Source organism: Megalobrama amblycephala, linkage group LG22, assembly GCF_018812025.1.
Source record: "Megalobrama amblycephala isolate DHTTF-2021 linkage group LG22, ASM1881202v1, whole genome shotgun sequence".
NCBI lineage: Eukaryota > Metazoa > Chordata > Actinopteri > Cypriniformes > Xenocyprididae > Megalobrama > Megalobrama amblycephala.
The window spans coordinates 9,245,347-9,270,385 of NC_063065.1; the positions used below are offsets into that span (position 1 = coordinate 9,245,347).

Consider the following 25,039-nt stretch of genomic DNA (forward strand, 5'->3'; position numbering starts at 1 on the left):
TGGCAGATGAAAGGATTCAATGGAATCAATTCAGTGGAATCAATTCAATGGAAAGGATTCCGGAAGAGAATACAATGCTGAATAAAGTCGTAGTTTTTGTTATTTTTGGACCAAAATGTATTTTTGATGCTTCAACAAATTCTAACTAACCCACTGATGTCACATGGACTACTTTGATGATGTTTTTATTACCTTTCTGGACATGGGCAGTCTACCGTACATACATTTTCAATGGAGGGACAGAAAGCTCTCGGACTAAAAATCTAAAATATCTTAAACTGTGTTCTGAAGATGAACGGAGGTCTTACGGGTTTGGAACGACATGAGGGTGAGTTATTAATGACAGAATTTTCATTTTTGGTGAACTAACCCTTTAAATCCCAAGAATCGATTAGTCTAGTCTGTTTTCAGTTGATGTATGAGCAGAATGTAGCACCTCCCATCTAATAAATCGCAATAATCTTTGTGCTTTGTTACTTTTGATATGAAGCAAAGTCTTTTTTAAAATGACATCCATCTTATTATGAGATTCAAAAAATAAATACCGTTTTGGCGCTGTTTAATGTGACCTGACAGATAGCTGTAGCGCCTCAGTTAAAGGGAAGCGGCAGCACGAGCGCATGTGAACATCCTCTCTTCCGCTTTAATACCAGTTACAGCGCGAAATAAACACGACTGAATAATAAACATCTGAAGGTATGTTAAAATATACAGAACAACTTACCGAAATCCGTATCATGTCTCGTGTAATAGCTCAATTAGTGTTTCAACCTCAATAAAACAGCTTGTAAACAACGTCACGTAACGTCACATTTACCTCAGAAAAACATTCAGTGACCATAAACTCATTAGGCAGCTAGAAAAGTGTACTCTAGAAAGCAACATTCTGATAAATATAGCTATGCACTGTTACATATTCATTATAATTTTTAATGTTCTTCAATATTTAATGCATGTTTGAATAAATCAGTTATGACAGCCGCGATTTAAATGTTTAAAAAATTTTCTGTATTTATAATAAAAACATCATTGAGTGTAATTTAAGTGTCTGTATATAAATGTTAATTTAACCTTCAATATTATTATAGTAGTACCAACTGACTTACATGTGTAGTTACAGCATTAGTTGAGAGATTTTTTTCCTCTAGAAAATTTGCCATGTACTGTAACTGAAATACTACATCCAAAATAATCGATATTGAATCGAAATCGTAATCGAATCGAAAGTATGTGAATAGTAATCGAATTGGATCAATACCCAGCCCTAATAATTATACCAATTAATACCAATGCTTGTTTTTTTCTTAGTGCAAAAGTGTATGTGAGGACATCTCTGACTGCACATTCTAACAAAACCTGATGCACTAATATCTGTAAACATCTCTCTCTGCCACTACTTAAGCTGCATTTTAAATTAGTGAGGCATCTTGTTAAGTGGTGAGGCATGATGGGTCGCTATCAGTGCACACACTGGTGCCATTAGGAGAAATGCCATTTTTGTTTGTGAGTTCTTGGTTCCTTTGAGAATCTGCAGGGAAACTGACATTATGTGTTAAAGGGCACTAACTGCATTAGATCTCAAAAAATAGTGCTTGTTTGCTTTGTTGTAGATCTATTTGTTAGATAGCGTCAAGGGTGTCAGTAATGTGTACAGTCACCAGGCAGAGGATGGGTGCAATCTGAGCAGGCGACAGGATGTTAGTCACATTGCTGTTAGATGGATCCTCATTTGAGACAACACACATCTTCAGGAATGTTGGTTTTTACGAAAAGGGACAAGCTTGACATTTTAAACTAAAGGCCACATGTGAAAGCGCTTAGCACACTCGGTCCATGTCGCAATGGGCTTTCTACTGTTTGAACTCTTCACCTGTTAGACGGGGCATAGGTCACACTTCAACCAGGAAGAGAGGGGCACAACCAGGAAATATTGATTGACAATTTGAAGTTTTTCAATAGTTTTAGCCCCATGAAATCTACATTTGTGGCTTTTAGCCCATATCTGTTAGCCCATATCGAGCCATCTATATGCTTATACACTCCTAAAAGTTGACAATCAACTTTTCAACTTTAGAAAAATGTTAAATATCCAGTATCTACTAGGCTATAGAATTATTTTTACTTCCTATACATTCATTTGTTGTTTTATAGATTTGATTACTTAAGTTGTATTTTGAAAAATGCAAAATTATAGCCTAATAATAAGTATTTCAATATGTCTCACCAAAACTTTCAATAGGAAATATGTTTACATAGGGAAAAAAAACTTTTGTGGGTGAAATTTTATATCACACCTGTTTTTTTGGAGCAGATCACATTCATACGTCATGTTCTGTTTTTGGCCTCAGAGGGTTCTGTCATTCACGTGTGTTTCATAACCGCATGTCGCTATCTGAATGCCATGTAACCTTGCAGACCACCTGTGACAACAGAGTGTGTATCTTGCTGGTCATGTATTTATTTCTGTAGAAAGGGGATGAGGTCTGTCTTCAGTGGGCTATTCTTAACCCAACAACATTTGCTTCACAAGCCTAAACATCTGAGAAATGGCCTTGAATGAAATTCAGCCTATATGAAATCAATACTGCACTGGACAAATACAAAGCAGATATTTACTGAAATGTCTCTCTGTGTTCAGCTCCATCTCTTGATAAATAAACTCAAAACTTGATTTTCATGCACCAGAGATTATGTAAAGCTGAAATTAATGTTAAAATATTTTGTCCTTTTCCATTGTATTGTGAAGAGAAAGATTTGACAATACTTGTGTTTGCAAGTTTAAAATGTATTTAAATAATTATAATTTGTTTAATAAATGTAAATATGCAAATATTATATTATTAATATTATATATTATTAATACATGGTCTATTATTAATCATTCTAATACTTTATATGCTTCTAAATTATTATAATGTATGGAATTATATTTAATGAAACATTTTACAGTATTTTTCAATGAAATATAATTTCAAATAAATATAATTTATTATTAATAATAAGAATTATTATTAATATTAGAATAATAAAAAGTAATGTTTTTTAGGAGGGCTCTTTTGACCATCGAGCAAATACTTAGAACATTATTGAAACCACGAATATCCTAGTGATCACATCACATTTCAAAAACGCTCCAAAACAACATCGCAACGGCATAGCAACACCCTGGCAACCACCTACAACACCTTAGCATCATAGCGGCTACATTTGCACACACAAGTACCATTTTCTTCAGGAAATGGAAAAATCATTGCAATTTCTTTTGATGCCGCTATTATTATTATTTGGCAATTGCACCGTTCACCTTTTAATATATATTTTTTACACACAACATCATCAGAACTCATTTGAGTTGCGCTTACAACCTCTTCTGTTAGGTAGAAGCTAAATGACCCCAGCTTGTTCGCTGTCCTTAACGGCACTGTAATGTCAGGCTATTTATCTATTATTTATTGACATGACACATTATGTTACTCTGTCCTAAGCAAAGCACCCCACGTGGATATATCTGACGCATGAAGTGTCAAAGAGTGACATTCTAGCTATGGCAGTTATGGTTAGCTAGCACATCATAGACACCAGCAACCAACACACACAGACACACACAAACTCCAAACTTTTGTACATATTTCATCTTTTTAAGTGCTCATTCATCCATCAGGCAAAAAAAAATAGTGGGTGAAAGAGAACACTTCTTTCCTTTCTTCCAGCTTTGACGCCCACCATCAAGTCACCCCCTACCAAAACTTCTCTCATGCCAACGCACATGTGCCAATCACAGCTTGTTACCAACCTGTTCTTAGTCTTCGAGACAGACTTTGACGGTGGGTTGTTAGTTGAGAATAGGTTGTTTATCCCTCTCTCTTTCTCTCTTTCTATGTCAGGAGCATAATGGAGGAAGAAACCCTGCTGAGAGAGAGACTGCAGGCTATAACAGTGAGTATCACGCTGTTCTTTTTGTTTTTTTGTAACAGAGAATCAAGGTTTTTTATATTGGCAAGGGAAATATTATCACTTTATACATTGTTATTTGGCTTTGGTGTCAGGTTGGTAATCATAAAACCTTTCTGGGTGTATATAACAGATGAATATTGCTCTGTTGTGTCTGCTAACCTTTATAAGCTGAGAGTTTTTAGTGTGTCATTTAAATAAAAGCACTTATTAGAGTAACCAATCATTTTAATAGTCCCAACATTAAAGTCTTAAAGGGTTAGTTCACCCAAAAATGAAAATAATGTCATTTATTACTCAGCCTCATGCCGTTCCACACCCGTAAGACCTTTGTTCAATTTCGGAACACAAATTGCACATATTTAAATCAGTTCATGTGAGTACAGTGGTTCAATATTAATATTAATATCAGCATGTCGAATCATGATTCGGATTGCGTGTCAAACCGCCAAACTGCTGAAATCACATGACTTTGGTGCTCCGAACCGCTGATTCGACACAAAAGATTCATAACGCTCCGAAGCTTCATGAAGCAGTGTTTTGAAATCGGCCATCACTACATAAGTCATTATTTTGTTTTTTTTTGGCGCACCAAAAATATTCTCGTCGCTTTATAATTTAATATTGAACCACTGTACTCACATGAACTGATTTAAATATGTTTTTAGTACATTAATGGATCTTGAGTGAGGAAATGTCATTGCTGGCTATATACAGGCCTCACTGAGCCGACGGATTTCAACTAAAATATCTTAATTTGTGTTCCGAAAATGAACGAAGGTCTTACGGGTGTAACGGCATGAGAGTGAGTAATAAATGACATTATTTAATACTTTAATACTTTTGTGGCCTTGGTGACATGAACCACACAACCATTAACTTTTTCCCTGCCAGTGTTTTTTTTAAAAAAGTTGCTAGGCACCAGCATCATTTTTGATTTTAAATTTTCATGGCCCACAGAATATATTGTTGCATGAATATCTGAACATGCAATATATCAAAATAAAGAACAGAGCCTCTTCTTTTAAACAAATAAAAGTTTTATTCTAGCTTCATGTGTTCTCAACACTTGAATCGGTAAATTGTTAAATTTCATGAATAGGTAAATTTCATTAAAAAAGCAAGTTTTTGAACAAAAAGTTGAGAAAATCAATGGCCACACAACAAATCAGAGTGATTAATCCATGTATATCTGCTTAAGTGTGCTAGTTTCTATCAGTATATGAACTCCATAATAGAACTTTCAGAGCATACAGTATATGGAGATATCCATCCACGTGTTATTTCTGGCCACACACAGCCTTTGAGCTGTTTATTTTATACATGAAGTCATAGTTTATTAGAGAGTTAAAAATAATGCTGCAAAGCCTCTCTCTCAAAAAGACTATATTAAATTTCTGTATATGCATGCTTGTGTTAATAGCAAGACATTAAATGCCACTAATAGAAAAAGAAACAACAAAAGTTGGAGTATGGGGTCAAGGTGAAACCGAAAAAGGTTTAGGATCTAATTTTACTTTGCATAAATCTCATCAGGACAAAAGAAGAATTCGAGAGGAGATAGAAAAGAAACGAAGAAACAGTGAAGAAGAGAAATTAAAGCTACAATATCTAAAGGTATGTATTGTTATGAATAATAATTATAATATTTGTGTGTTGTTTTATTATATATATATATATGATTACATTATTGCAACAGATTGTGACTGTATTTTATTAATTTACAACACTGTAATGTAAAAAAAGTAAATTATCTTGACACAACATTCTGTGTTGCTTTCTTTGCACAAACAGAAAAAAACTCTACGAGAACAATGGCTGATGGATGGATTGAGCGCCGTGAGCGAAGAGGAGCAAGAATCTGTGAAAGCCCAGACTGAAGATTTCCAACAAAAGACTAAACTCCTGCAGAGCAATATCGACAGGTACTCTCACATCTCCACAAATGAAAAATGAAAAAAAGTTTTTACTCTATTACTAATGGTGTGCAAGGTTCACGAGAAGCTATTGGATTATTCTTGTTTAACCACTGTGATGGGCTTTCAGTGTTAGCCAAGGGTTAGACAGACAGACCTCACTCACAGTATTACATAAACTGTCTACTTACGCAACCCGCCTTGGCAGCGAGAGCCAGTTGACTTACGACAAGTTTTGTCTGGAAAAAAGCAACCATTACACAGAAGGTCATACATGGCACAGGAAGCATGACTAACACAACAAAAGGACAAAATAACTGAAATCTTTTTCAGAGCTAGAAAATGAACCACTCTCTCATAATGAGGGTTACCATAAGCTGCCATACAGTAGGGCTGGCTATTGACACAAATTTCACAATTTGATTTGATTTCTATTCACAAGCTTGCAATTCAATTCAATATTGATTATTTTGGATTGATATAGACCTTATTCTCCAGAGAAACATGCATGCAGCCATCTTCAGAATATTGTCTTTGAACTTCCCTCCGTGTATTTCTATAGCATCGCTCTTGTAGAGTAATTATCTGGTGAAGTTGATATACTATTTGTATTGTTAAGTTATCATGAGCATTGTAATGTTTAAAGCAGATGTCTTAAATGTCAGTAGACTGGGAAGATTTTAATACGAGCGATTCATTTATTAATCCGTAAAATCGCGGCGGGGCTACATAAGGTCTGTAATAATAATTTTCTCAAGGAAAAAGTCAGTACTACATTATAATTTTGAAGGTTAAAATGAACTGATTTGAATTTAATTAAAAGATATTTGGAAGAATGTTTGTAACCAGGCAGATCTCGCCCCCCATTGACTACCATAGTAGGAAAAAAATACTATGGTAGTCAATGGGGGGCGAGATCTGCCTGGTTACAAACATTCTTCCAAATATCTTCCTTTAAATATAGCAGACAATAAAGTCAAGTCAAGTCATTTATTTATATAGCGCTTTTACAATTGGTAATTGTTTCAAAGCAGCTTTACATATTAGAAGCACAGAAAAAAGGGAAGTGGTTAAAAATAAGCTGTACAAACAAGCGTGGTAATATGTAACATATACAAGATGGTGCTACATTATAGACAATGTCGGCTGACTCCCAGGGGTGGAAAAAACCCCCTAGGAGAAAAACCCAGCATGCTAACACTGGGAAAAAAGTCCTAGGAGGGAAAAAAACCCTTGGAAGATATATATAATATATGTAAATGGATATGGAGATCGAAATCTGAATTATACATTTTTATTATAGAGATTAAAAATAGATTATATATAAATATATGTAAGCGGATACAGGGATTAAAAATCTGAATTATAGATGCAGCCAGAACTGGATCTGTAGGCCCATTGTCTCCTGGGCTACGTTGTAGTCAGGTCCAGACACAGGTTCTCCATCTGATCTGGATACGGCCTGGATCCAGCACCCGGAAAACCTCAGGATAAGCAGAGAGACAGATATTAGCGTAGATGCTATTCTTATTCTGATGTACAGGTATATCTAGTGTTATAGGAAATGTTCTCGGTTCCGGCCGACCTAATTATTGCAGCGTAACAATCCTTTAACGGATTTGAAAAATGTTAATGTATTGATAATGTGTTATGTGTATGCAAGAGCAAAGAGATGTGTTTTTAGTCTAGATTTAAACTGACAGAGTGTGTCTGCTTCCCGAACAATGCTAGGAAGATTGTTCCAGAGTTTAGGTGCTAAATAGGAAAAGGATCTGCCGCCTTCAGTTGATTTTGATATTCTGGGTATTATCAACTGGCCTGAATTCTGAGATCGCAATAAACGTGAAGGACTATAATGCATTAAGAGCTCACTTAGGTACTGGGGAGCTAAACCATTTAGAGCTTTATAAGTAAGTCGCAAGATTTTAAAATCTATACGATGTTTAATAGGGAGCCAATGTAATGTTGACAGAACTGGGCTAATATGGTCATACTTTCTGGTTCTAGTAAGAACTCTAGCTGCCGCATTTTGGACCAACTGTAGTCTGTTTAAAAGCCGAGCAGAACAACCACCCAGTAGAGCGTTACAATAATCTAGTCTTGAGGTCATGAATGCATGAACCAACTGTTCCGCATTTGTCATTGAGAGCATATGTCGTAATTTAGATATATTTTTTAGATGGAAGAAGGCGGTTTTACAGATACTAGAAACATGACTTTCAAATGAAAGATTGGTATCGAAGAGCACACCCAAGTTCTTAACTGAGGACGACGTTTTATACAGGTTTGGAACAACTTAAAGCTGCAGTTTGTAACTTTTTTTTGGTTAAAAATGATCCAAAATCAATTTTTGAGCAAGTACATAATCAGCCAGTGTTCAAAACGATCTCATTATCTTAGCTCGATTCACAACGGTAAGCTTGTAATAATGTTTTATAATAAGAGCGACATGGTGGATTTTCCGCGGGAAGCATGCAGCAGTTCCTCTGTGCGTCATTACGTCACGTCCATAAACAGAAAGGAAGGAGTCCAGGCTAATCGGTTTTATCACGTGAGGACGCTGTAGGGGATCATTTATAGCCTGTTCTCACAGCAGCTGAAATAATTAAACTTATCATTTTTATGGTGGATTGTAATCCAGAAAGATCCAAATGACAATCATCAGTGACAACTGGAGATTCACTCGTAGTCAAAAAGCAAAAGACTTTGGACTGTTGGATACAGAAATTGAAATCTACAGGTAATGCTAATACACACTAAATACATAGTCATGCAATGCTGTTATTGAACATTAACAATTTGAGAACAATATAACAGTAATAATAATTTGCTCGGTTTGACGTGATCCGAACTAAGCGATCATTAGATTTAAAGGTGCCCTAGATTCAAAAATTGAATTTACCTCAGCATAGTTAAATAACAAGAGTTCAGTACATGGAAAAGACATACATTGAGTCTCAAACTCCATTGTTTCCGCCTTCTTATATAAATCTCATTTGTTTAAACGACCTCTGAAGAACAGGCGAATCTCAACATAACACCGACTGTTACGTAACAGTCGGGGTGAACGCCCCAATATTTGCATAATGCCAGCCCATGTTCCCAACATTATAAAAGGCATTAGACAAGGGCAGCCAGTTAACATCTGGATCTGTGCACAGGTGAATCAACAGACTAGGTAAGCAAGCAAGAACAATAGCAAAAAATGGCAGATGGAACAATAATAACTGACATGATCCATGATAACATGATATTTTTAGTGATATTTCTAAATTGTCTTTCTAAATGTTTCGTTAGCATGTTGCTAATGTACTGTTAAATGTGGTTAAAGTTACCATCGTTTATTACTGTATTCATGGAGACAAGAGCCGTCGCTATTTTCATTTTTAAACACTTGCAGTCTGTATAATTTATAAACACAGCTTCATTCTTTATAAATCTCTCCAACAGTGTAGCATTAGCCGTTAGCCACGGAGGACAGCCTCAAATTCACTCAGAATAAAACGTTAACATCCAAATAAATACTTTACTCACATAATTCGAAGCATGCATACAGCATGCATGACGAACATCTTGTAAAGATCCATTTGAGGGGTTATATTAGCTGTGTGAACTTTGTAAATGCGCTGTAATATAGTCGACAGCTCGTGTGGCAGGGAACACGCGAATTAAAGGGGCGGCGCTGCCTAAATCAGTGCATTGTTAATGATGCCCCAAAATAGGCAGATAAAAAAATTAATTTAAAAAAATCTATGGGGTATTTTGAGCTGAAACTTCACAGACACATTCAGGAGACACCTTAGACTTATATTACATCTTGTGAAAAAGCATTCTTGGGCACCTTTAATCATCATTGGCAGCGCGATTTATTGTAGGCCTAATGCTTTTTTCCTCAGTTGTTCAGAACAAAAGTGGCAGAAATATTACTTACTTGCTCAGATGATATTTTCCAGTGAAAGTTCTTATATTGGTCATACTTTCAAGATGTAGAATCTGTGATTCTGAAGTACAGTATCCACACCGGTGCGGTGACTGACAGCAAACATTAGATTCATCTGTGCTGACGAGCTGTGATGATGCACAACGCACGTACAGATAACTGTTCCGCATGACTGCAATTGCAGGTTTCAAACAAGAGATGGCGACAAAGAGGAAAAATTGCATACTGCAGCTTTAAATACAGCAGAACAAAGACATTTATACAGCTTTGGAAGAACTTAAGGTTGAGTAATGATAGAATTTTCATTTTTGGGTGAACTATACTTTTAAATTATACACAAGGAGATTTTTATAATATTCCAGTTGCAATACTATCTTTACATAACTATGTTTTTTGAAATGTAAACATTTAAATAGCCTAGTGCCTTTGATAAAAACATATTTATTCAAACATACATTAACATACATTATGTGATATGCTGCATATAGGCTATTTAACAAAATGCTCCTCTCCAGAGTTCATTTTTCTAGCTGTCTAACGAGTTTATGGTCTCTGAATATGGTTTTTATGAGGGAAATATGTGACGTTGACTAGCTGTTTTTGACCTCTTCGAAGCGTGGTTGAAACACTGATTGAGCCATTACATGAGACAAGATTAATTTCAGTAAATTGTCCTGTATCTATTTACAAACCTTTTGGTATTCATTCATACTTATTTCACGCTGTAGCTGGTATTGAAGATAGAGAAAGAGGTGATCCGTTCACTTGACGCGCTTCACTTGATCTGAGGTGATCCGTTTCCATATTAAAGAGCGCCAACGCGGAATTTTTTTGGTTTGAATTTCACAATAAGACGGACGGAATTTTAAATTCTTATCAAAAGTAACAAAGCACAAAGTTTATTGCTATTTAATGTATGAGAGGAACACAATATTGTGTTCATTCATTAGCTGTAAACTGGCTAGAATTGGCTAATCGATTCTTGGGATATACGAATCAATATCGGTTTGTTAAAAATGAGAAACTATTAAAATAGAGACATCGATATTTTTTACCCAGCCCTACTACCATACAGTATCTGTGAGACACTCTCTGCCTCGTTATTCCCTTTGGAGCTTTATTTAGATGGAATGGAAGTTTGCTTTCCTGCAGTTAAGATTGGTTTAAGGACTCAAATCTCCAAAGAGCTTTCTCTTGATAGACTCTGCAATATGATGGCTGCAGTTTAAACCAGGTGGATTAAGAGCAAAAAAGCAATCAGATGAAAATCTCCACAATCACAGGACAGAGGTGGCTTGTCATTTCCCGTAAGATATCTAGGCGTATAGGTTCATGGCCCAACACAAAACATAAATGAGGGTAAACCTTCTAAAACTCTGAAACTAAACTCATTTTTCGATATCATCAGCTCTCTGCGCATGCCATAGGGAATGTTAAAGTTTGAACAATACCAAAACATTACACAAGGAGGTGCCATTATATAGAGTGATTTTCATGAAATCAGGCTAATTTAGACAGGATTAAAACATTTTTAATACATTTTTACAGTTGTTAATTTGGATATTGCTTTTTTTGCATACATTAAAATTTTTAAATAAATGATGGATGACATGCATTAATGGTGAAGTACTGGTTCAAAAGAAACTGGAGCTATTTCTTTTGTTTGAATATATTATATTTTATCTTTAAAATATACATTTTCTCCCTGTTTAGTTTAACTTTTGAAGTGACCAGTTTCAGTAGTACAAATTGAAATTGTTTGCACTAATAAAATTAAATGCATAGTTCCATTAAAACATGAGAATTCTGTCATAATTTCCTCACTCTCATGTCAGTCCAAACCTTTATGACTTTCTTTTTTTCAGTGAAACACAAAAAAAGAACAATGTTTTTATTTATTTTAATTTTTTTATCTATACAATGAAATGTGTTGTTTTAGACCCATTTGACTTTCATTGTATGAACAAATCCATTTGAAACATTTCAGATATCTTCTTTTGTGTTCTGCAGAATAAATAAAGTCATACAGGTTTGGTTCGACACAATGTGTTGCATTATTTCATGTGAAAAAGCAGTAAAATTACATAAGCGTTATTTATAAAGTGCTTTACACAAGGGAAAGACGTGTGCATTCACAGGAAAGTAATAAAACAAAATAAAATACATCAAGGAAAGGCCCTCGTGAACAAATGTGTTTTGAGATACTTTTTAAAAGTGCATAGTGAGTCGAATGCACGAAGATAGTTCCATATAATGGGACCGAAATGACTCAAAAAGGCTGACTCGCCCATTTTTAGCTGTGTTTTTGGTACAATCAGCAAGTTACCACTGGATGTCTGGAGTATATTTATTCAACAAATTAGAAAGATATATTGAGGCATTACCATGAAGACATTTAAAAACAAATAAATATATATATATATATATTTTTTTTTTTTTTTTGCATCTTGACAGAATAGAGCTGGAGATTGCAGCTCTGGAGACGCAAGAACTGGAGATTTCTGCAAAAGAGGAGCTTCTTCTGAAACAACTGAAGGAGGTGGAGAAAACTCCAGAGGACATCATAAAGGTATTGCTTGTGTAATCACTTTAACACGCCTGGAGACTCCTTACCACTTATTACAATACTGAGCCCCTTAAATTGGATCAGCTTTTGAGTTGGGAACTAGGGAAATCATTACAATGCAACATGCTGTGAAGATGCCCCTCGGTATCGAATTGACGTCAAGATAAAATTGTTTGATGCCAGTTGGTGCTGTGAGAAAAGGATCAGTTTGCGTGTTTCGTGACCTGATGTGATTTGTGTGAAACTTGGTTTTGTTTTATATCTTCCTATCTCTTCTTCAAATCCGGTTTTGGTACTGTGCAAACTACCGTATTTCCCCTCAGGAAGTTAACGCAAATATCCTCCCAGGTAAAGAAATTTCTTCTTTTTCCTATATTGCTATTTTTACAGCATTCTTCCCTTGACACTTCCTCAATAGACCTTCATGTTGCTTACAGAGCCAGTCCAATACATCTACACTGCCATACCTGATGTCCCGAAGTGCTATACTCCCACAACTAGGAGGAGAAGTGTCACACCAGGAAAACACGCAACTGATGAAGAACAGGAGAAAAAAGGTACAACGCAAAGGCTACTGTTCTCACCACCAACTATTTGCTGATATAATCAGCACAAACATGTCATGATTTCCTGAATACTTTGTTTAGACAGTGCAAACATCTCATCAAACTGTCCACTTCTGTAATTATAGCAATTCAAGGTACATAAATGCTGTTTTCATTTTTTTTCTTTGAAAAAACATGAAAAAGCTGGTCTCCATGACTGTAATTATGGGCATGACATAGAATTACTGAAAAAAGGCCCAATAATCAAATTATCACCATCTGAACCCTGAACACGATATTGTATATACAGGTGCTGGTCATATAATTAGAATATCATCAAAAAGTTGATTTATTTGACTAATTCCATTCAAAAAGTGAAACTTGTATATTATATCCATTCATTACACACAGACTGATATATTTCAAATGTTTATTTCTTTTAATTTTGATGATTATAACTGACAACTAAGGAAATTTCAAATTCAGTATCTGAAAATTAGAATATTAGTTATTTTTAGAAATCTTGGCCAACTGAAAAGTATGAACATGAAAAGTATGAGCATGTACAGCACTCAATACTTAGTTGGGACTCCTTTTGCCTGAATTACTGCAGCAATGCGGCGTGGCATGGAGTCGATCAGTCTGTGGCACTGCTCAGGTGTTATGAGAGCCCAGGTTGGGACTGGCATATCGCATCTTTCTCTTCACAGTACCCCATAGATTTTCTATGGGGTTAAGGTCAGGCGAGTTTGCTGGCCAATTAAGAACAGGGATACCATGGTCCTTAAACCAGGTACTGGTAGCTTTGGCACTGTGTGCAGGTGCCTGCAAGTCCTGTTGGAAAATGAAATCTGCATCTCCATAAAGTTGGTCAGCAGCAGGAAGCATGAAGTGCTCTAAAACTTCCTGGTGTATGACTGCGTTGACCTTGGACCTCAGAAAACACAGTGGACCAACACCAGCAGATGACATGGCACCCCAAACCATCACTGACTGTGGAAACTTTACACTGGACCTCAAGCAACGTGGATTGTGTGCCTCTCCTCTCTTCCTCCAGACTCTGGGACCCTGATTTCCAAAGAAAATGCAAAATTTACTTTCATCAGAGAACATAACTTTGGACCACTCAGCAGCAGTCCAGTCCTTTTTGTCTTTAGCCCAGGCGAGACGCTTCTGACGCTGTCTGTTGTTCAAGAGTGGCTTGACACAAGGAATGCGACAGCTGAAACCCATGTCTTGCATACGTCTGTGCGTAGTGGTTCTTGAAGCACTGACTCCAGCTGCAGTCCACTCTTTGTGAATCTCCCCCACATTTTTGAATGGGTTTTGTTTCACAATCCTCTCCAGGGTGCGGTTATCCCTATTGCTTGTACCCTTTTTTTCTACCACATCTTTTCCTTCCTTTCGCCTCTCTATTAATGTGCTTGGACACAGAGCTCTGTGAACAGCCAGCCTCTTTTGCAATGACCTTTTGTGTCTTGCCCTCCTTGTGCAAGGTGTCAGTGGTCGTCTGTTGGACAACTGTCAAGTCAGCAGTCTTCCCCATAATTGTGTAGCCTACAGAACTAGACTGAGGCAGGTGTTTCGAGTTAATTAGCTGATTAGAGTGTGGCACCAGGTGTCTTCAATATTGAACCTTTTCACAATATTCAAATTTTCTGAGATACTGAATTTGGGACTTAGTTGTCAGTTATAATCATCAAAATGAAAAGAAATAAACATTTGAAATATATCAGTCTGTGTGTAATGAATGAATATAATATACAAGTTTCACTTTTTGAATGGAATTAGTGAAATAAATCAACTTTTTGATGATATTCAAGCATGACCAGCACCTGTAGATACAGATTGCAAGATCACACATTTTTTATTAAAGCAATAAGCAAAAATTTTAATTAAAAAAATTATATTAAAAAAGCTGGAAAATTCAGCTTTGCATCACAGGAATAAATTACATTTTAAAATATTAAATTATAAAATATTCTATATTAAAATTGAAAATATATTATTTTAAATTATAATCACAATATTGCTGTTTTTACTGTATTTTTATCAAATAAATTTAGCCTTGGTAAACATGAGACTTCTTTCAAAAATATGAAAACATCTTACAAAAACATTAAAAAATCTTACCTGGAAAAAAAAAATCTTTTGAACAGTAATGTATTTTAAAAAAATATATGTTTTAAATGTATTTTAATAACTCTTTGTTTTATTAATAAAAAAATTATCTCATGATTTGATATGAGGTTGTTTGTGTTTAACGCTGTTCTTTCCTTTCAGCTACATACACCATGAAGATCAGTGTGGAAAAAGATCTCCGCACTGGTGAGAGTCACATCCTCTCCACGACCACCATCGCACCTCTGGATCTCCAACAGCAAGGCATTAAAGTCTTTGAAGATGGGCGGAAATCTGTCTACGCCTTGCCACCTGATGGCCAGGACTCCCAGAATGACATGAATGAAATGAGCCCTCTTGAAGTAGAAGAACTTCTGATGAAAGCCTCTGAGAAGAAAGTCCCATCAGATGTGGAGTACCATGAACCTGTGTTTTCAAGTCCGTTCAGTCGACCTACAACCCCTCAGAGGACAGAAAGAGGTTACATCAGCCTTCATGGCTTTCAGATGCCCAACAATAACCAGAGTCCTTTTCAGGCCGAGAAATGTACCAAACAAGAAGCTCTTTACATTCCAACCACTAAAGCCAACCAACCAGCTCAAAATGGACCATATGCTTACAATGAATACAACGACATAACCAGGATCAGCCCGACATCTTCTCCCATACAAGAGTGTGAGGAACAGCTTCGGATAACTCCAACGGCAGACTCCGGGCTGGGATTCGGACGGTATTCCCCTCTGAATCCAAAGGAAGACTCTAGTCTCAACTTTATGAGCTTCCTCCCACCTGAGGTGGAATCTGGTGAACCTGTTACCATGATCTTCATGGGTTATCAGAATGCTGAATCCGATGAGGAAGATGAAGGAATCCAGGCTGAACTGGTAGTTATTGGTGATGATGAAGATGAAGATCCTGAGGAAGCCCCTTTGTCGTACCACCCTCTGGGCTACCGCAGCAAGATCTTCAAACCCAACAGTGTAGTGTACCGCTCTGAGATCAGGCCTGGTGCAATCAGAACCTCCAGCTCTGGAAGACACATGTTTGGAAATAAAACTGAAGACCCGATAGCCACAGGTACCATTCGAAGATTGAGGAGACACTTTGGTTTCTAACAACCTTTCTTAGTTCCTTTCATTTTTTTGAGTTATTGGTAACAGTTTACAATAAGGTTCCATATGTTAAAATAAGTTAAAGGGATAGTTTACCCAAAAATTAAAATTGTTCAGGTTGAAAAGTTCACACCAAGAATGATAATATTAGCATCCACACCAGTGCACAATATTGTTGTGCATTTATTTCATAGATGCCGCTTTAAATGCTTAAGCTCTTTTAAGCAGAAAGGATTCTGTTTGGCTGTCAATGTCTTTATTGTTCATCAGCTGGAAAAAAATTGTTCTACATATTAATTGGACTCCACTATTTACATAGAATAGTTTACTAGAAGGATTATTAAAACTTTATAGTTATCTTTATTATTATTATGGTTGTCGTCCTTGGTGTGAACATGCCTTTACTCATCATCATTTACTCAAAAGAAAATATTTTGAAAAATGTCTTGACAATGGAAGTCAATGGGCTCCAATGTTGTTTGGTTCTTTTAAATATCTTCTTGGAACAACATGAGGTTGGGTAAAAGAATGACAGAATATTAATTTTTGAGTGAATTATCCCTTTTAATGCATCAGGTATCATGAACATCCACTTTTATAGCATTTATTAATCTTGGTTAAAGTTAATTTCTACATTCGCTAATACATTTTGAACATTTCAAGTATATAAATATAAATTAAAGGGTTAGTTCATCCAAAAATGAAAATTATTCCATGATTTACTCAAGCCAGGTGTATATGACTATCTTCTTTTACACAAACACAATCTGAGACAAATTAAAAATATCCTGGCTCTTCAAAGCTTTAGAATGGTAGTGAATGGGGGGTCAAGATTTTGAAGCCCCAAAAAGTGCATCCATCGATCCATCCATCATAAAAGTAATCCACATGGATAGAGCAAAACAAAACACCGGTCACGAATTAGAAGCCTAAAATGAGAATTTTAAAGAGAAATGTCAGAGGAGCTTGAGTTTGTTCCCCTGACTTATTTGTTTGAACCGGAAGAGGCATCTACTCTCACCCAAGCTAATGCTACTCCTACAAACTCGACTTGTGTACGGCCGTTGCCGGAAACCAGTTATCCCACATGGAAAGAACCTATATGTGGATATATGCGCATATATGAAACCTATATGCAGTGTATATGTACATATATGCTGCATATATGCACATATATGATAATATATATGCTGCATATATGCGCATATATACTGCATATATGCTATATATATGCTGCATATATGCGCATATATACTGCATATATGCTATATATATGCTGCATATATGCGTATATATACTGCATATATGTGTATATATGCCACATATAGGCAAAATTGAGGTGCATATATGTGCATATACAGGAAATATAGGTCTCCTGTATTGCTTCTTCATATCCATATATATGCCCTATACATACAAGATATGTCTTCTATATAGCTAATGGCAGGATCTGGTCATTTTGTAGCTCATATCTCATTTTTGACTGTCATACATGATGCCTAGCTCATATTTTCTATTATCAAGGCAAAAACTAAGAATTAACGAAAAAAATTATGCAAGAACTTATGTATGTGCGAATGTAGCAGTTATGTATTTAGACAATTATTTTGTGATTCCACTTGCCATGACCATATTTGGGGTTTCCTGCCGCCATGCTGACTTGGGGTGTTGACGCACTTTGCTGCTTCCCAGTCTGCATGAGACATCACAGCGGTAGGTCGCACAAAGTTTTTGCGGTGATTCAATTAAGGCCATGTTTCATGTAACAGCTGAATTCACATGATATATTTGTATGATTGTAATCCAAAACCCCTCTGTGATGTACATTCAGATGTTTCGTTGATTATTTTTCTTTACTTAAGTTACTTTTAATATCTCTCTTTCTCACCCACATGGAAAAAACCTATATAAACATATATGTTTCAATATAGGTTTGATATAGGTTTTTAATATATGTGACATATATAAAATTGGCCGTTTTCCTATATTATGTGTACATATATGTACATATATGTGTATATATATATATATATATATATATATATATATATATATATATATATATATATATATATGTGTACATATGTGTACATATATGTGTGCATATATGTGTGCATATATGTACATATATGTACATATAATATAGGAAAACGGCCAATTTTATATATGTCACATATATGTAAAACCTATATCAAAACCTATATTGAAACATATATGTTTATATAGGTTTTTTCCATGTGGGATAGTTTATAAAGATTTAAATATGAATATTTTTTCTTACAAAAATGCATCGCTTCACTTCAGAAGGCCTTTATTAACCCACTGGAGCTGTATGGATTACTTTTATGATGGATGGATGCACTTTTTTTGGGGCTTCAAAATCTCAAGCACCATTATAAAGCTTGGAAGAGCCAGGATATTTTTTAAAGGTGCACTAGATTCAAAATTTGAATTTACCTTGGCATAGTTGAATAACAAGAGTTCAGTACATGGAAAAGACGTACAGTGAGTTTCAAACTCCATTGCTTTCTCTTTCTTATGTAAATCTCATTTGTTTAAAAGACTTCCGGAAAACACGCGGCTCTCAACATAACACTGACTGTTACGTAACAGTCGGGGTGTACGCCCCCAATATTTGCATATGCCAGCCCATGTTCCCAACATTATGAAAGGCATTAGACAAGGGCAGCCAGTAACGTCTGGATCTGCACAGGTGAATCAACAGACTAGGTAAGCAAGAACAACAGCGAAAATGGCAGATGGAGCAATAATAACTGACATGATCCATGATAGCATGATATTTTTAGTGATATTTGTAAATTGTCTATCTAAATGTTTCGTTAGCATGTTGCTAATGTACTGTTAAATGTGGTTAAAGTTACCATCGTTCCTTACTGAATTCACGGAGACAAGACTGTCGTTATTTTCATTTTTAAACACTTGCAGTCTGTATAATGCATAAACACAACTTCATTCTTTATAAATCTCTCCAACAGTGTAGCATTAGCCGTTAGCCACGGAGCACAGCCTCAAACTCATAGAGAATCAAATATAAACATCAAAATAAATACTTTACTCACATAATTCGAAGCATGCATACAGCATGCATGACGAACATCTTGTAAAGATCCATTTGAGGGTTATATTAGCTGTGTGAACTTTGTAAATGTGCTGTAATATAATCGAGAGCTCGTGTGGCAGGGAGCACGCGAATTAAAGGGGCGGCGCGCTGAAAAAAATCAGTGCATAGTTAATGATGCCCCAAAATAGGCAGTTTAAAAAATCTATGGGGTATTTTGAGCTGAAACTGCACAGACACTTTCAGGAGACACCTTAGACTTATATTACATCTTTTTTTTAAAAAGTTCTAGGGCACCTTTAATATAACTCAGATTGTGTTCGTCTGAAAGAACCTTGGATGGCTTGAGGGTGAGTAAATCATGGAATAATTTTTGGGTGAACTATCCCTTTAACATTAGTTAATGTATTATGAATGAACATAAGCTAACAATAAACAATAGTATATTCATAAATTCTCATTAACCTAGATTAATAATTGCTTTAAAATAGTTTTAGTTCATGATACTTAGTGTTTTAACTGATGTCAAACCTTAATGTAACTTTAAGAATGCAAAGAAATATCCCTGGCAGCCTAAAAATACTAGACTTAAATATTTATAATCAACTGAAATATGTTGCATTGTGTTTGAAGCATCCACACACATATAATAATAATAATAATAAATAACTCAAATGCATGACATGCATGAAATTACACTTATTGTTTGTCTTAACAACTGTCTTGTTTTTATATGAATAATAAAATTATTTCTGCTTTGACTAACTTGCTGTTGTCATGAATTTTTTTTTAGTACACTGACAATTTTTGGAGCAATATAACAAGATTTGCAAATCAGGTATCAGACTTTAGTGGCTTGGGATTTAAAAGGTGAAACTTTCCTCAAAAAATGTATCATGGTAAATAGTCCCCCCCCAAAAAAATAAAAGAAAGGAAATCCCATATTAATTTATTGTAGTAACAATTTATGTGGTGGAGACTATAGTTACCATGGTGAATATGTGAAATGGCTGATAAAACATAATGGCATCTTTAGACACCTTTAGGAACCATTATTCATGTTCTTTATGTCTTTATTTTGTTTCATTAAAGGTTCAGCCGTTTCCGACAGCTAATGTGTGATTTAGCGTAGTTTCTTTTTTCTCCACCAGAGTAATGCACCGTTTCTGTCCATTAGCTATAATTGAACACTTTGTCCTTGGTTGCTTTTAAGACGGTGTGTCTGTTCAAGAGGTCTTTCATAACATCTGCTAAAGAGAGAGTTATGTAATAATCCTTGGCTTGCGTTACATAAGGTACAAAATTAATGCTAAAATCTGCGACGTTCGGCATATTCATTGTTTTCTCTGTTTTGTCATCCCCTCATTTTGGCTTGCCAGTGCAGGGTAAATGTGTTAACTGCAATGCCATCATCCCCTCTCATGACAGACCACAGACAAATCCATTGATTTAATTGATTGGATTGTACTGGATTTTGATTGGCTTTCTAAAGGTTGAAACTAACTTACTAACCAGCTGCATGCAGAATATCCAGGTGTAGTTAAACTAAAATATTCTTACTGTCTACTCCACAGCGCTGCCAATGAAATGTCTCAGCTAAGAAAATACATGTAACCTCTTCAAAGCAAGATTACAATGTCGACAGCTGATGGCAGTATTTGCTGATGAGGATGGAAAGGACTGAGAGACTGATGTGAAAAACAAAATCCCTGAATCATATTTGAGTGCCATCATGCTGTACTTAATGTTTTTCAGTTGAAATGTATGTAATTTATGTTGCTTTTTGGTAATGTCTTTCTTTTTTAATCAAAATGTATTCATTGTTTAATCAAAATCATTTTTTTTTTCTGTTCCCTCACAAAACTTACCTTTGCAGGGGCAAAGTTTTATATCAGATGATTAAATTTATTATATTAGAAATAATATTCGGACACTACAGGTAACACAATTACATTTAACAAAGTGAGTTGTATCTTGCCAACATACACATTGCAAATATTATTTTCCTAATTAGCACTGTTATATCTTCCAGTAAAAAAAAAAAAAAAAAAATTCTTAAAATAATATACATTTACTTTAATTTTTATATTTACCAAAATTGCAAAAGATATTAAGACATGTTTTTTAAAAGACATTTTCAGGCAATTTTTTAATTTATTTTTTTTGCCAAGTTTCAACCCCCCCCCCCCCCCCCCATTTTTTTTTTTTTGGTAATTTAACGACTTTTCCTCATAATTTAATGAGTTTATTCTCAACATTTTATCTCGACTTTTTTCTCGAAATTTAACATTTTTCTCATAATTTAACGCATTTGTTCTCGTAATTCAACAACTTTTTTTCTCGTAATTTAATGAGTTTATTCTCAACATTTTATCTCGACTTTTTTCTCGAAATTTAACGACTTTTTTCTCGTAATTTAACGAATTTGTTCTCGTAATTTAACGACTTTTTTTCTCGTAATTTAATGACTTTATTCTCAACATTTTATCTCGATTTTTCTTGCAATTTAACAAGTTTTTTTCTCGTAATTTAACGAGTTTATTCTCGACTTCTTTCTTAATTTAACTTTTTTTCTCGTAATTTAATGAGTTTATTCTCAACATTTTATTTCGTCTTTTTTCTCGAAATTTAACAACTTTAATCTCGAGATGGTTTTAATCCTAATCCTAATCCTCTTCCGTACTTCTGTTAACCATAAATGTAACAAAATCAATTAGTGGGTTTTACAGCTTGAAAAAGGGCAGAAAAAAAAAAAAAAACGAATTAAATTCGATATATTCTCTGAAAACAAGTTTTAATATTTTACGCATTTTGTGAATTTATTCTGCTTGGATATTTTTGCAGTAAAACAAGGCAAAAATACTCATTAAGAATTTTTTTTTTTGCAGTCTAATGCATGTTGACATGATACACATCAAAATTAAAAAGACAAGAGTTTACAACTGCAATATTATTTCTGACACATAACACCAAGTCACTTGATCTTAAACTTTGTCACTGCGTCAGTGCAAAGGGCAGGTTTTTGAATAAACCATATTACGACAGATTGTCTAAAGATGAGAAACAAATTACATGAAACCTTGAGAATATTCTTGATTGACGGAAAGCTTTTAAGAAATTCCTTGTGAGACTGTGTGCGTGTGTCGGAACGGCTGAGGCTGCTCAGCTATTGGCTGTTTCTGGTACATTCAGAGTAAGTCACAGTCTCTGTGGTTACAGAGAAGCAGAGCTTCAGCCAAGACAGAATCGCTGAGCACATAGCCTATCCTCAGTCTGCTCGTATCACAACAAGGTAGGAAACGGAGAACTTTATAAAGTCAGACTTCTACTGTATGAAAATGAATATGCGGTGAATGAATTGGTTTTGGTTTTATATGCACTGGATTGCTGTTATATATTTTTCAGTGGCATTATAAAGAATGTAATTGACATGCTCTGATAAACAGATGCTAAACTCTTTGGATTTGTGCTGATGTGGTCTAAAGAGACTTGATTTTGTGCAAACAAGTGTGTGAGAGTATGTGCGCTCGCGTGGGGTGATAGGTTTTTGTCTGCAATCTGTATTTTTTAAGAGATTTGTTTGCTCTTCCGAATGAAACATTTACTGTGTTTTATGTTAAACTTATTGCATCATAAATGTGAGAAATGAGATTGAAAAAGAAGTTGCATTGATACTTGATATGTATTATTACATTTTTATAATCTGGCTTTAGTGACATCCATGACGTGCATCTTTAAAGCATTATGAATTAAAAAATGTCAGTCATATCAATAAAACTCATTATTTTGGGCTTGTATTCATCAACGTCCTCTCTAATTTGAACCTGGAGCGTGAAGATGTTGCTGTCACTGTGAAACAACATGCAGAACAGAAGCTGTGAAAGTTTAATTAATCCCAGGCTGCTTGTACAAACCTCAAGCACTTCAGAAAACGTGGAATACGAGATCTGAGATGTTGTCAGACAGCATCAGCACTGGGCTTCTCTGCTGAATGTGTGTGTGGGTGTGTGAGTGTGTTTAAGAGTGAATTAAAGTGCCCGCGTGGGTTAGCGTAGGCGTGTGTGTGTGTGTGTGTGTGTGTGTGTGTGTGTGTGTGTGTGCGCCTGGGGTAAATGTGAGACAGAGATGGATCCTCTTTGGAACTGATTACAGATGAGAATGTCTCCTGCTCCATTTCACCCTCCCATTAATGCAGAGAAGAGCAGAGAGCTGCCACATGAACTGCTATTAATATGTCAGCAAAAATATTGGTAACACTTCCTATGGAGTCTGTATGTACTCATAATATACAGTATTCATAATGGCTTATAATAGAACTTAAAATCAGGTATGTTTCTTTAATGAATTGAAACCACAGTTAAATACTTGAAAATACATAGTTAAAAACACAGGATAATCACCAAATTCCATATATTATACTATATTAAATTTCATATAATATATGATTCTCTCTTTTATATATTATATATATATTATATAGTTAAATGATATAATTCTGATTAATTTTATATATATATATATATATATATATATATATATATGATGTAAAGTATGAATATAAAATATAAAATCATATAATTTTATTTTTAATAAAATTAAATTGTATATATATATATATATATATATATATATATATATATATATATATATATATATATACTGTATATATTAAAATACATGCACACAGATATTATATACTTTATGATTTTATTTACATTCTGTATTTATAATTTAATACACTTATTATTTGTTCAAGGTCTAAAGTAATATCTGAACTTCATTATTGTATTTGTGTATATTTTATATATATTCTCTTGTATTAAAAACAATTTTTAATTACAAGCAGCTTCACAAAATATTTTCACAATAATGCAGTTAGTTTTTACATAAAAACAGTCATTCCAGTAATTTTTCCATTCATGCTGATGATTCTCCAGAAAAATCTCCCTTCGAGACATTTGTGTCCTCGTTTACAACGCTCTCATGCCACATAGTGAGAACATCACCCAAGAACATCGTCTTCCCATATCCAAAGGCTCAATGCCAGTCAGATACATCTGAATGGCCACCTACGCTCTGGCCCCCCAGCACCTGTTACTGTGATGCTCCACACAGGTTATTATTTCCTTCTGAATAGAACAACCTTGAGCATAAAATGGCTTATGCTCGTACAATGATGCGCACACTGAAACAGTTCAAAATGTATCTCTTGATTGTATTTATTAGCGATAGCTCCGCCCCAACTATGCCACATTGATATCACTTCCTGGAAGGAGCCATTTAAGGAAATCCATCAGAAAATCTGACACGTGACCTCATCGACAAGCCTCATATTGATCAGTCAGCCCAAACTTCAGCTGTTAATGCAAAAACACTGGAGCGGCCAATCAGAGTTGAGCGTTTGTAACAGGAAGATGCCCTGAGGTGACCACTCATGTCAATGTCAGTGACATCAGACCAACTCGCAATGGCATTTCTGCCAATAACTCCCATATCAGGCCGAGTTCACTGCCTATCAATGCATCCACACAATATTTACTCAAGCCCAGAGTGCATGCAGGTTTCACCGGGAAGATTTTCTTGGCAAGGTGGTGATGATCTCCTTCTGGCTCCTGTTTCTAAAGCTCACGGTAGGTACTGGGACATGCTGGTACCTCCGTCTGCCTTCAATGCAAATGTTACTGTCACTGAATAATTTATGGAATACAGATTGTCTTGACACAAATGCTGAGACGGAGAGGGTGCGAGAGTGTTGAAGTTTTCTCACAATCTGAGCTGCTAGAGGAGGAGCTGGGTAGGGGGGTGTTGC

The 25,039-nt window shown here is 35.2% G+C and overlaps 1 protein-coding gene across 4 annotated transcripts in view; it reads left to right on the forward strand.

The window, feature by feature from the left end:
- palmdb (palmdelphin b) overlaps positions 1-25,039 on the forward strand; it is a 46,392-nt gene that overhangs the window by 14,947 nt on the left and 6,406 nt on the right. For 2 of the 4 annotated variants that reach the window (XM_048174249.1, XM_048174248.1), the window contains 4 exons: positions 3,885-3,936; positions 5,488-5,568; positions 5,746-5,876; positions 12,262-12,376. In XM_048174249.1, the coding sequence (XP_048030206.1) occupies positions 3,892-3,936; positions 5,488-5,568; positions 5,746-5,876; positions 12,262-12,376 (372 nt within the window). In that variant the 5' untranslated portion in view covers positions 3,885-3,891. Of the gene's footprint in view, positions 1-680; positions 697-3,884; positions 3,937-5,487; positions 5,569-5,745; positions 5,877-12,261; positions 12,377-21,814; positions 22,523-25,039 lie in introns of those variants that run through there. The other 2 variants (XM_048174250.1, XM_048174251.1) reach the window with 2 other exon arrangements.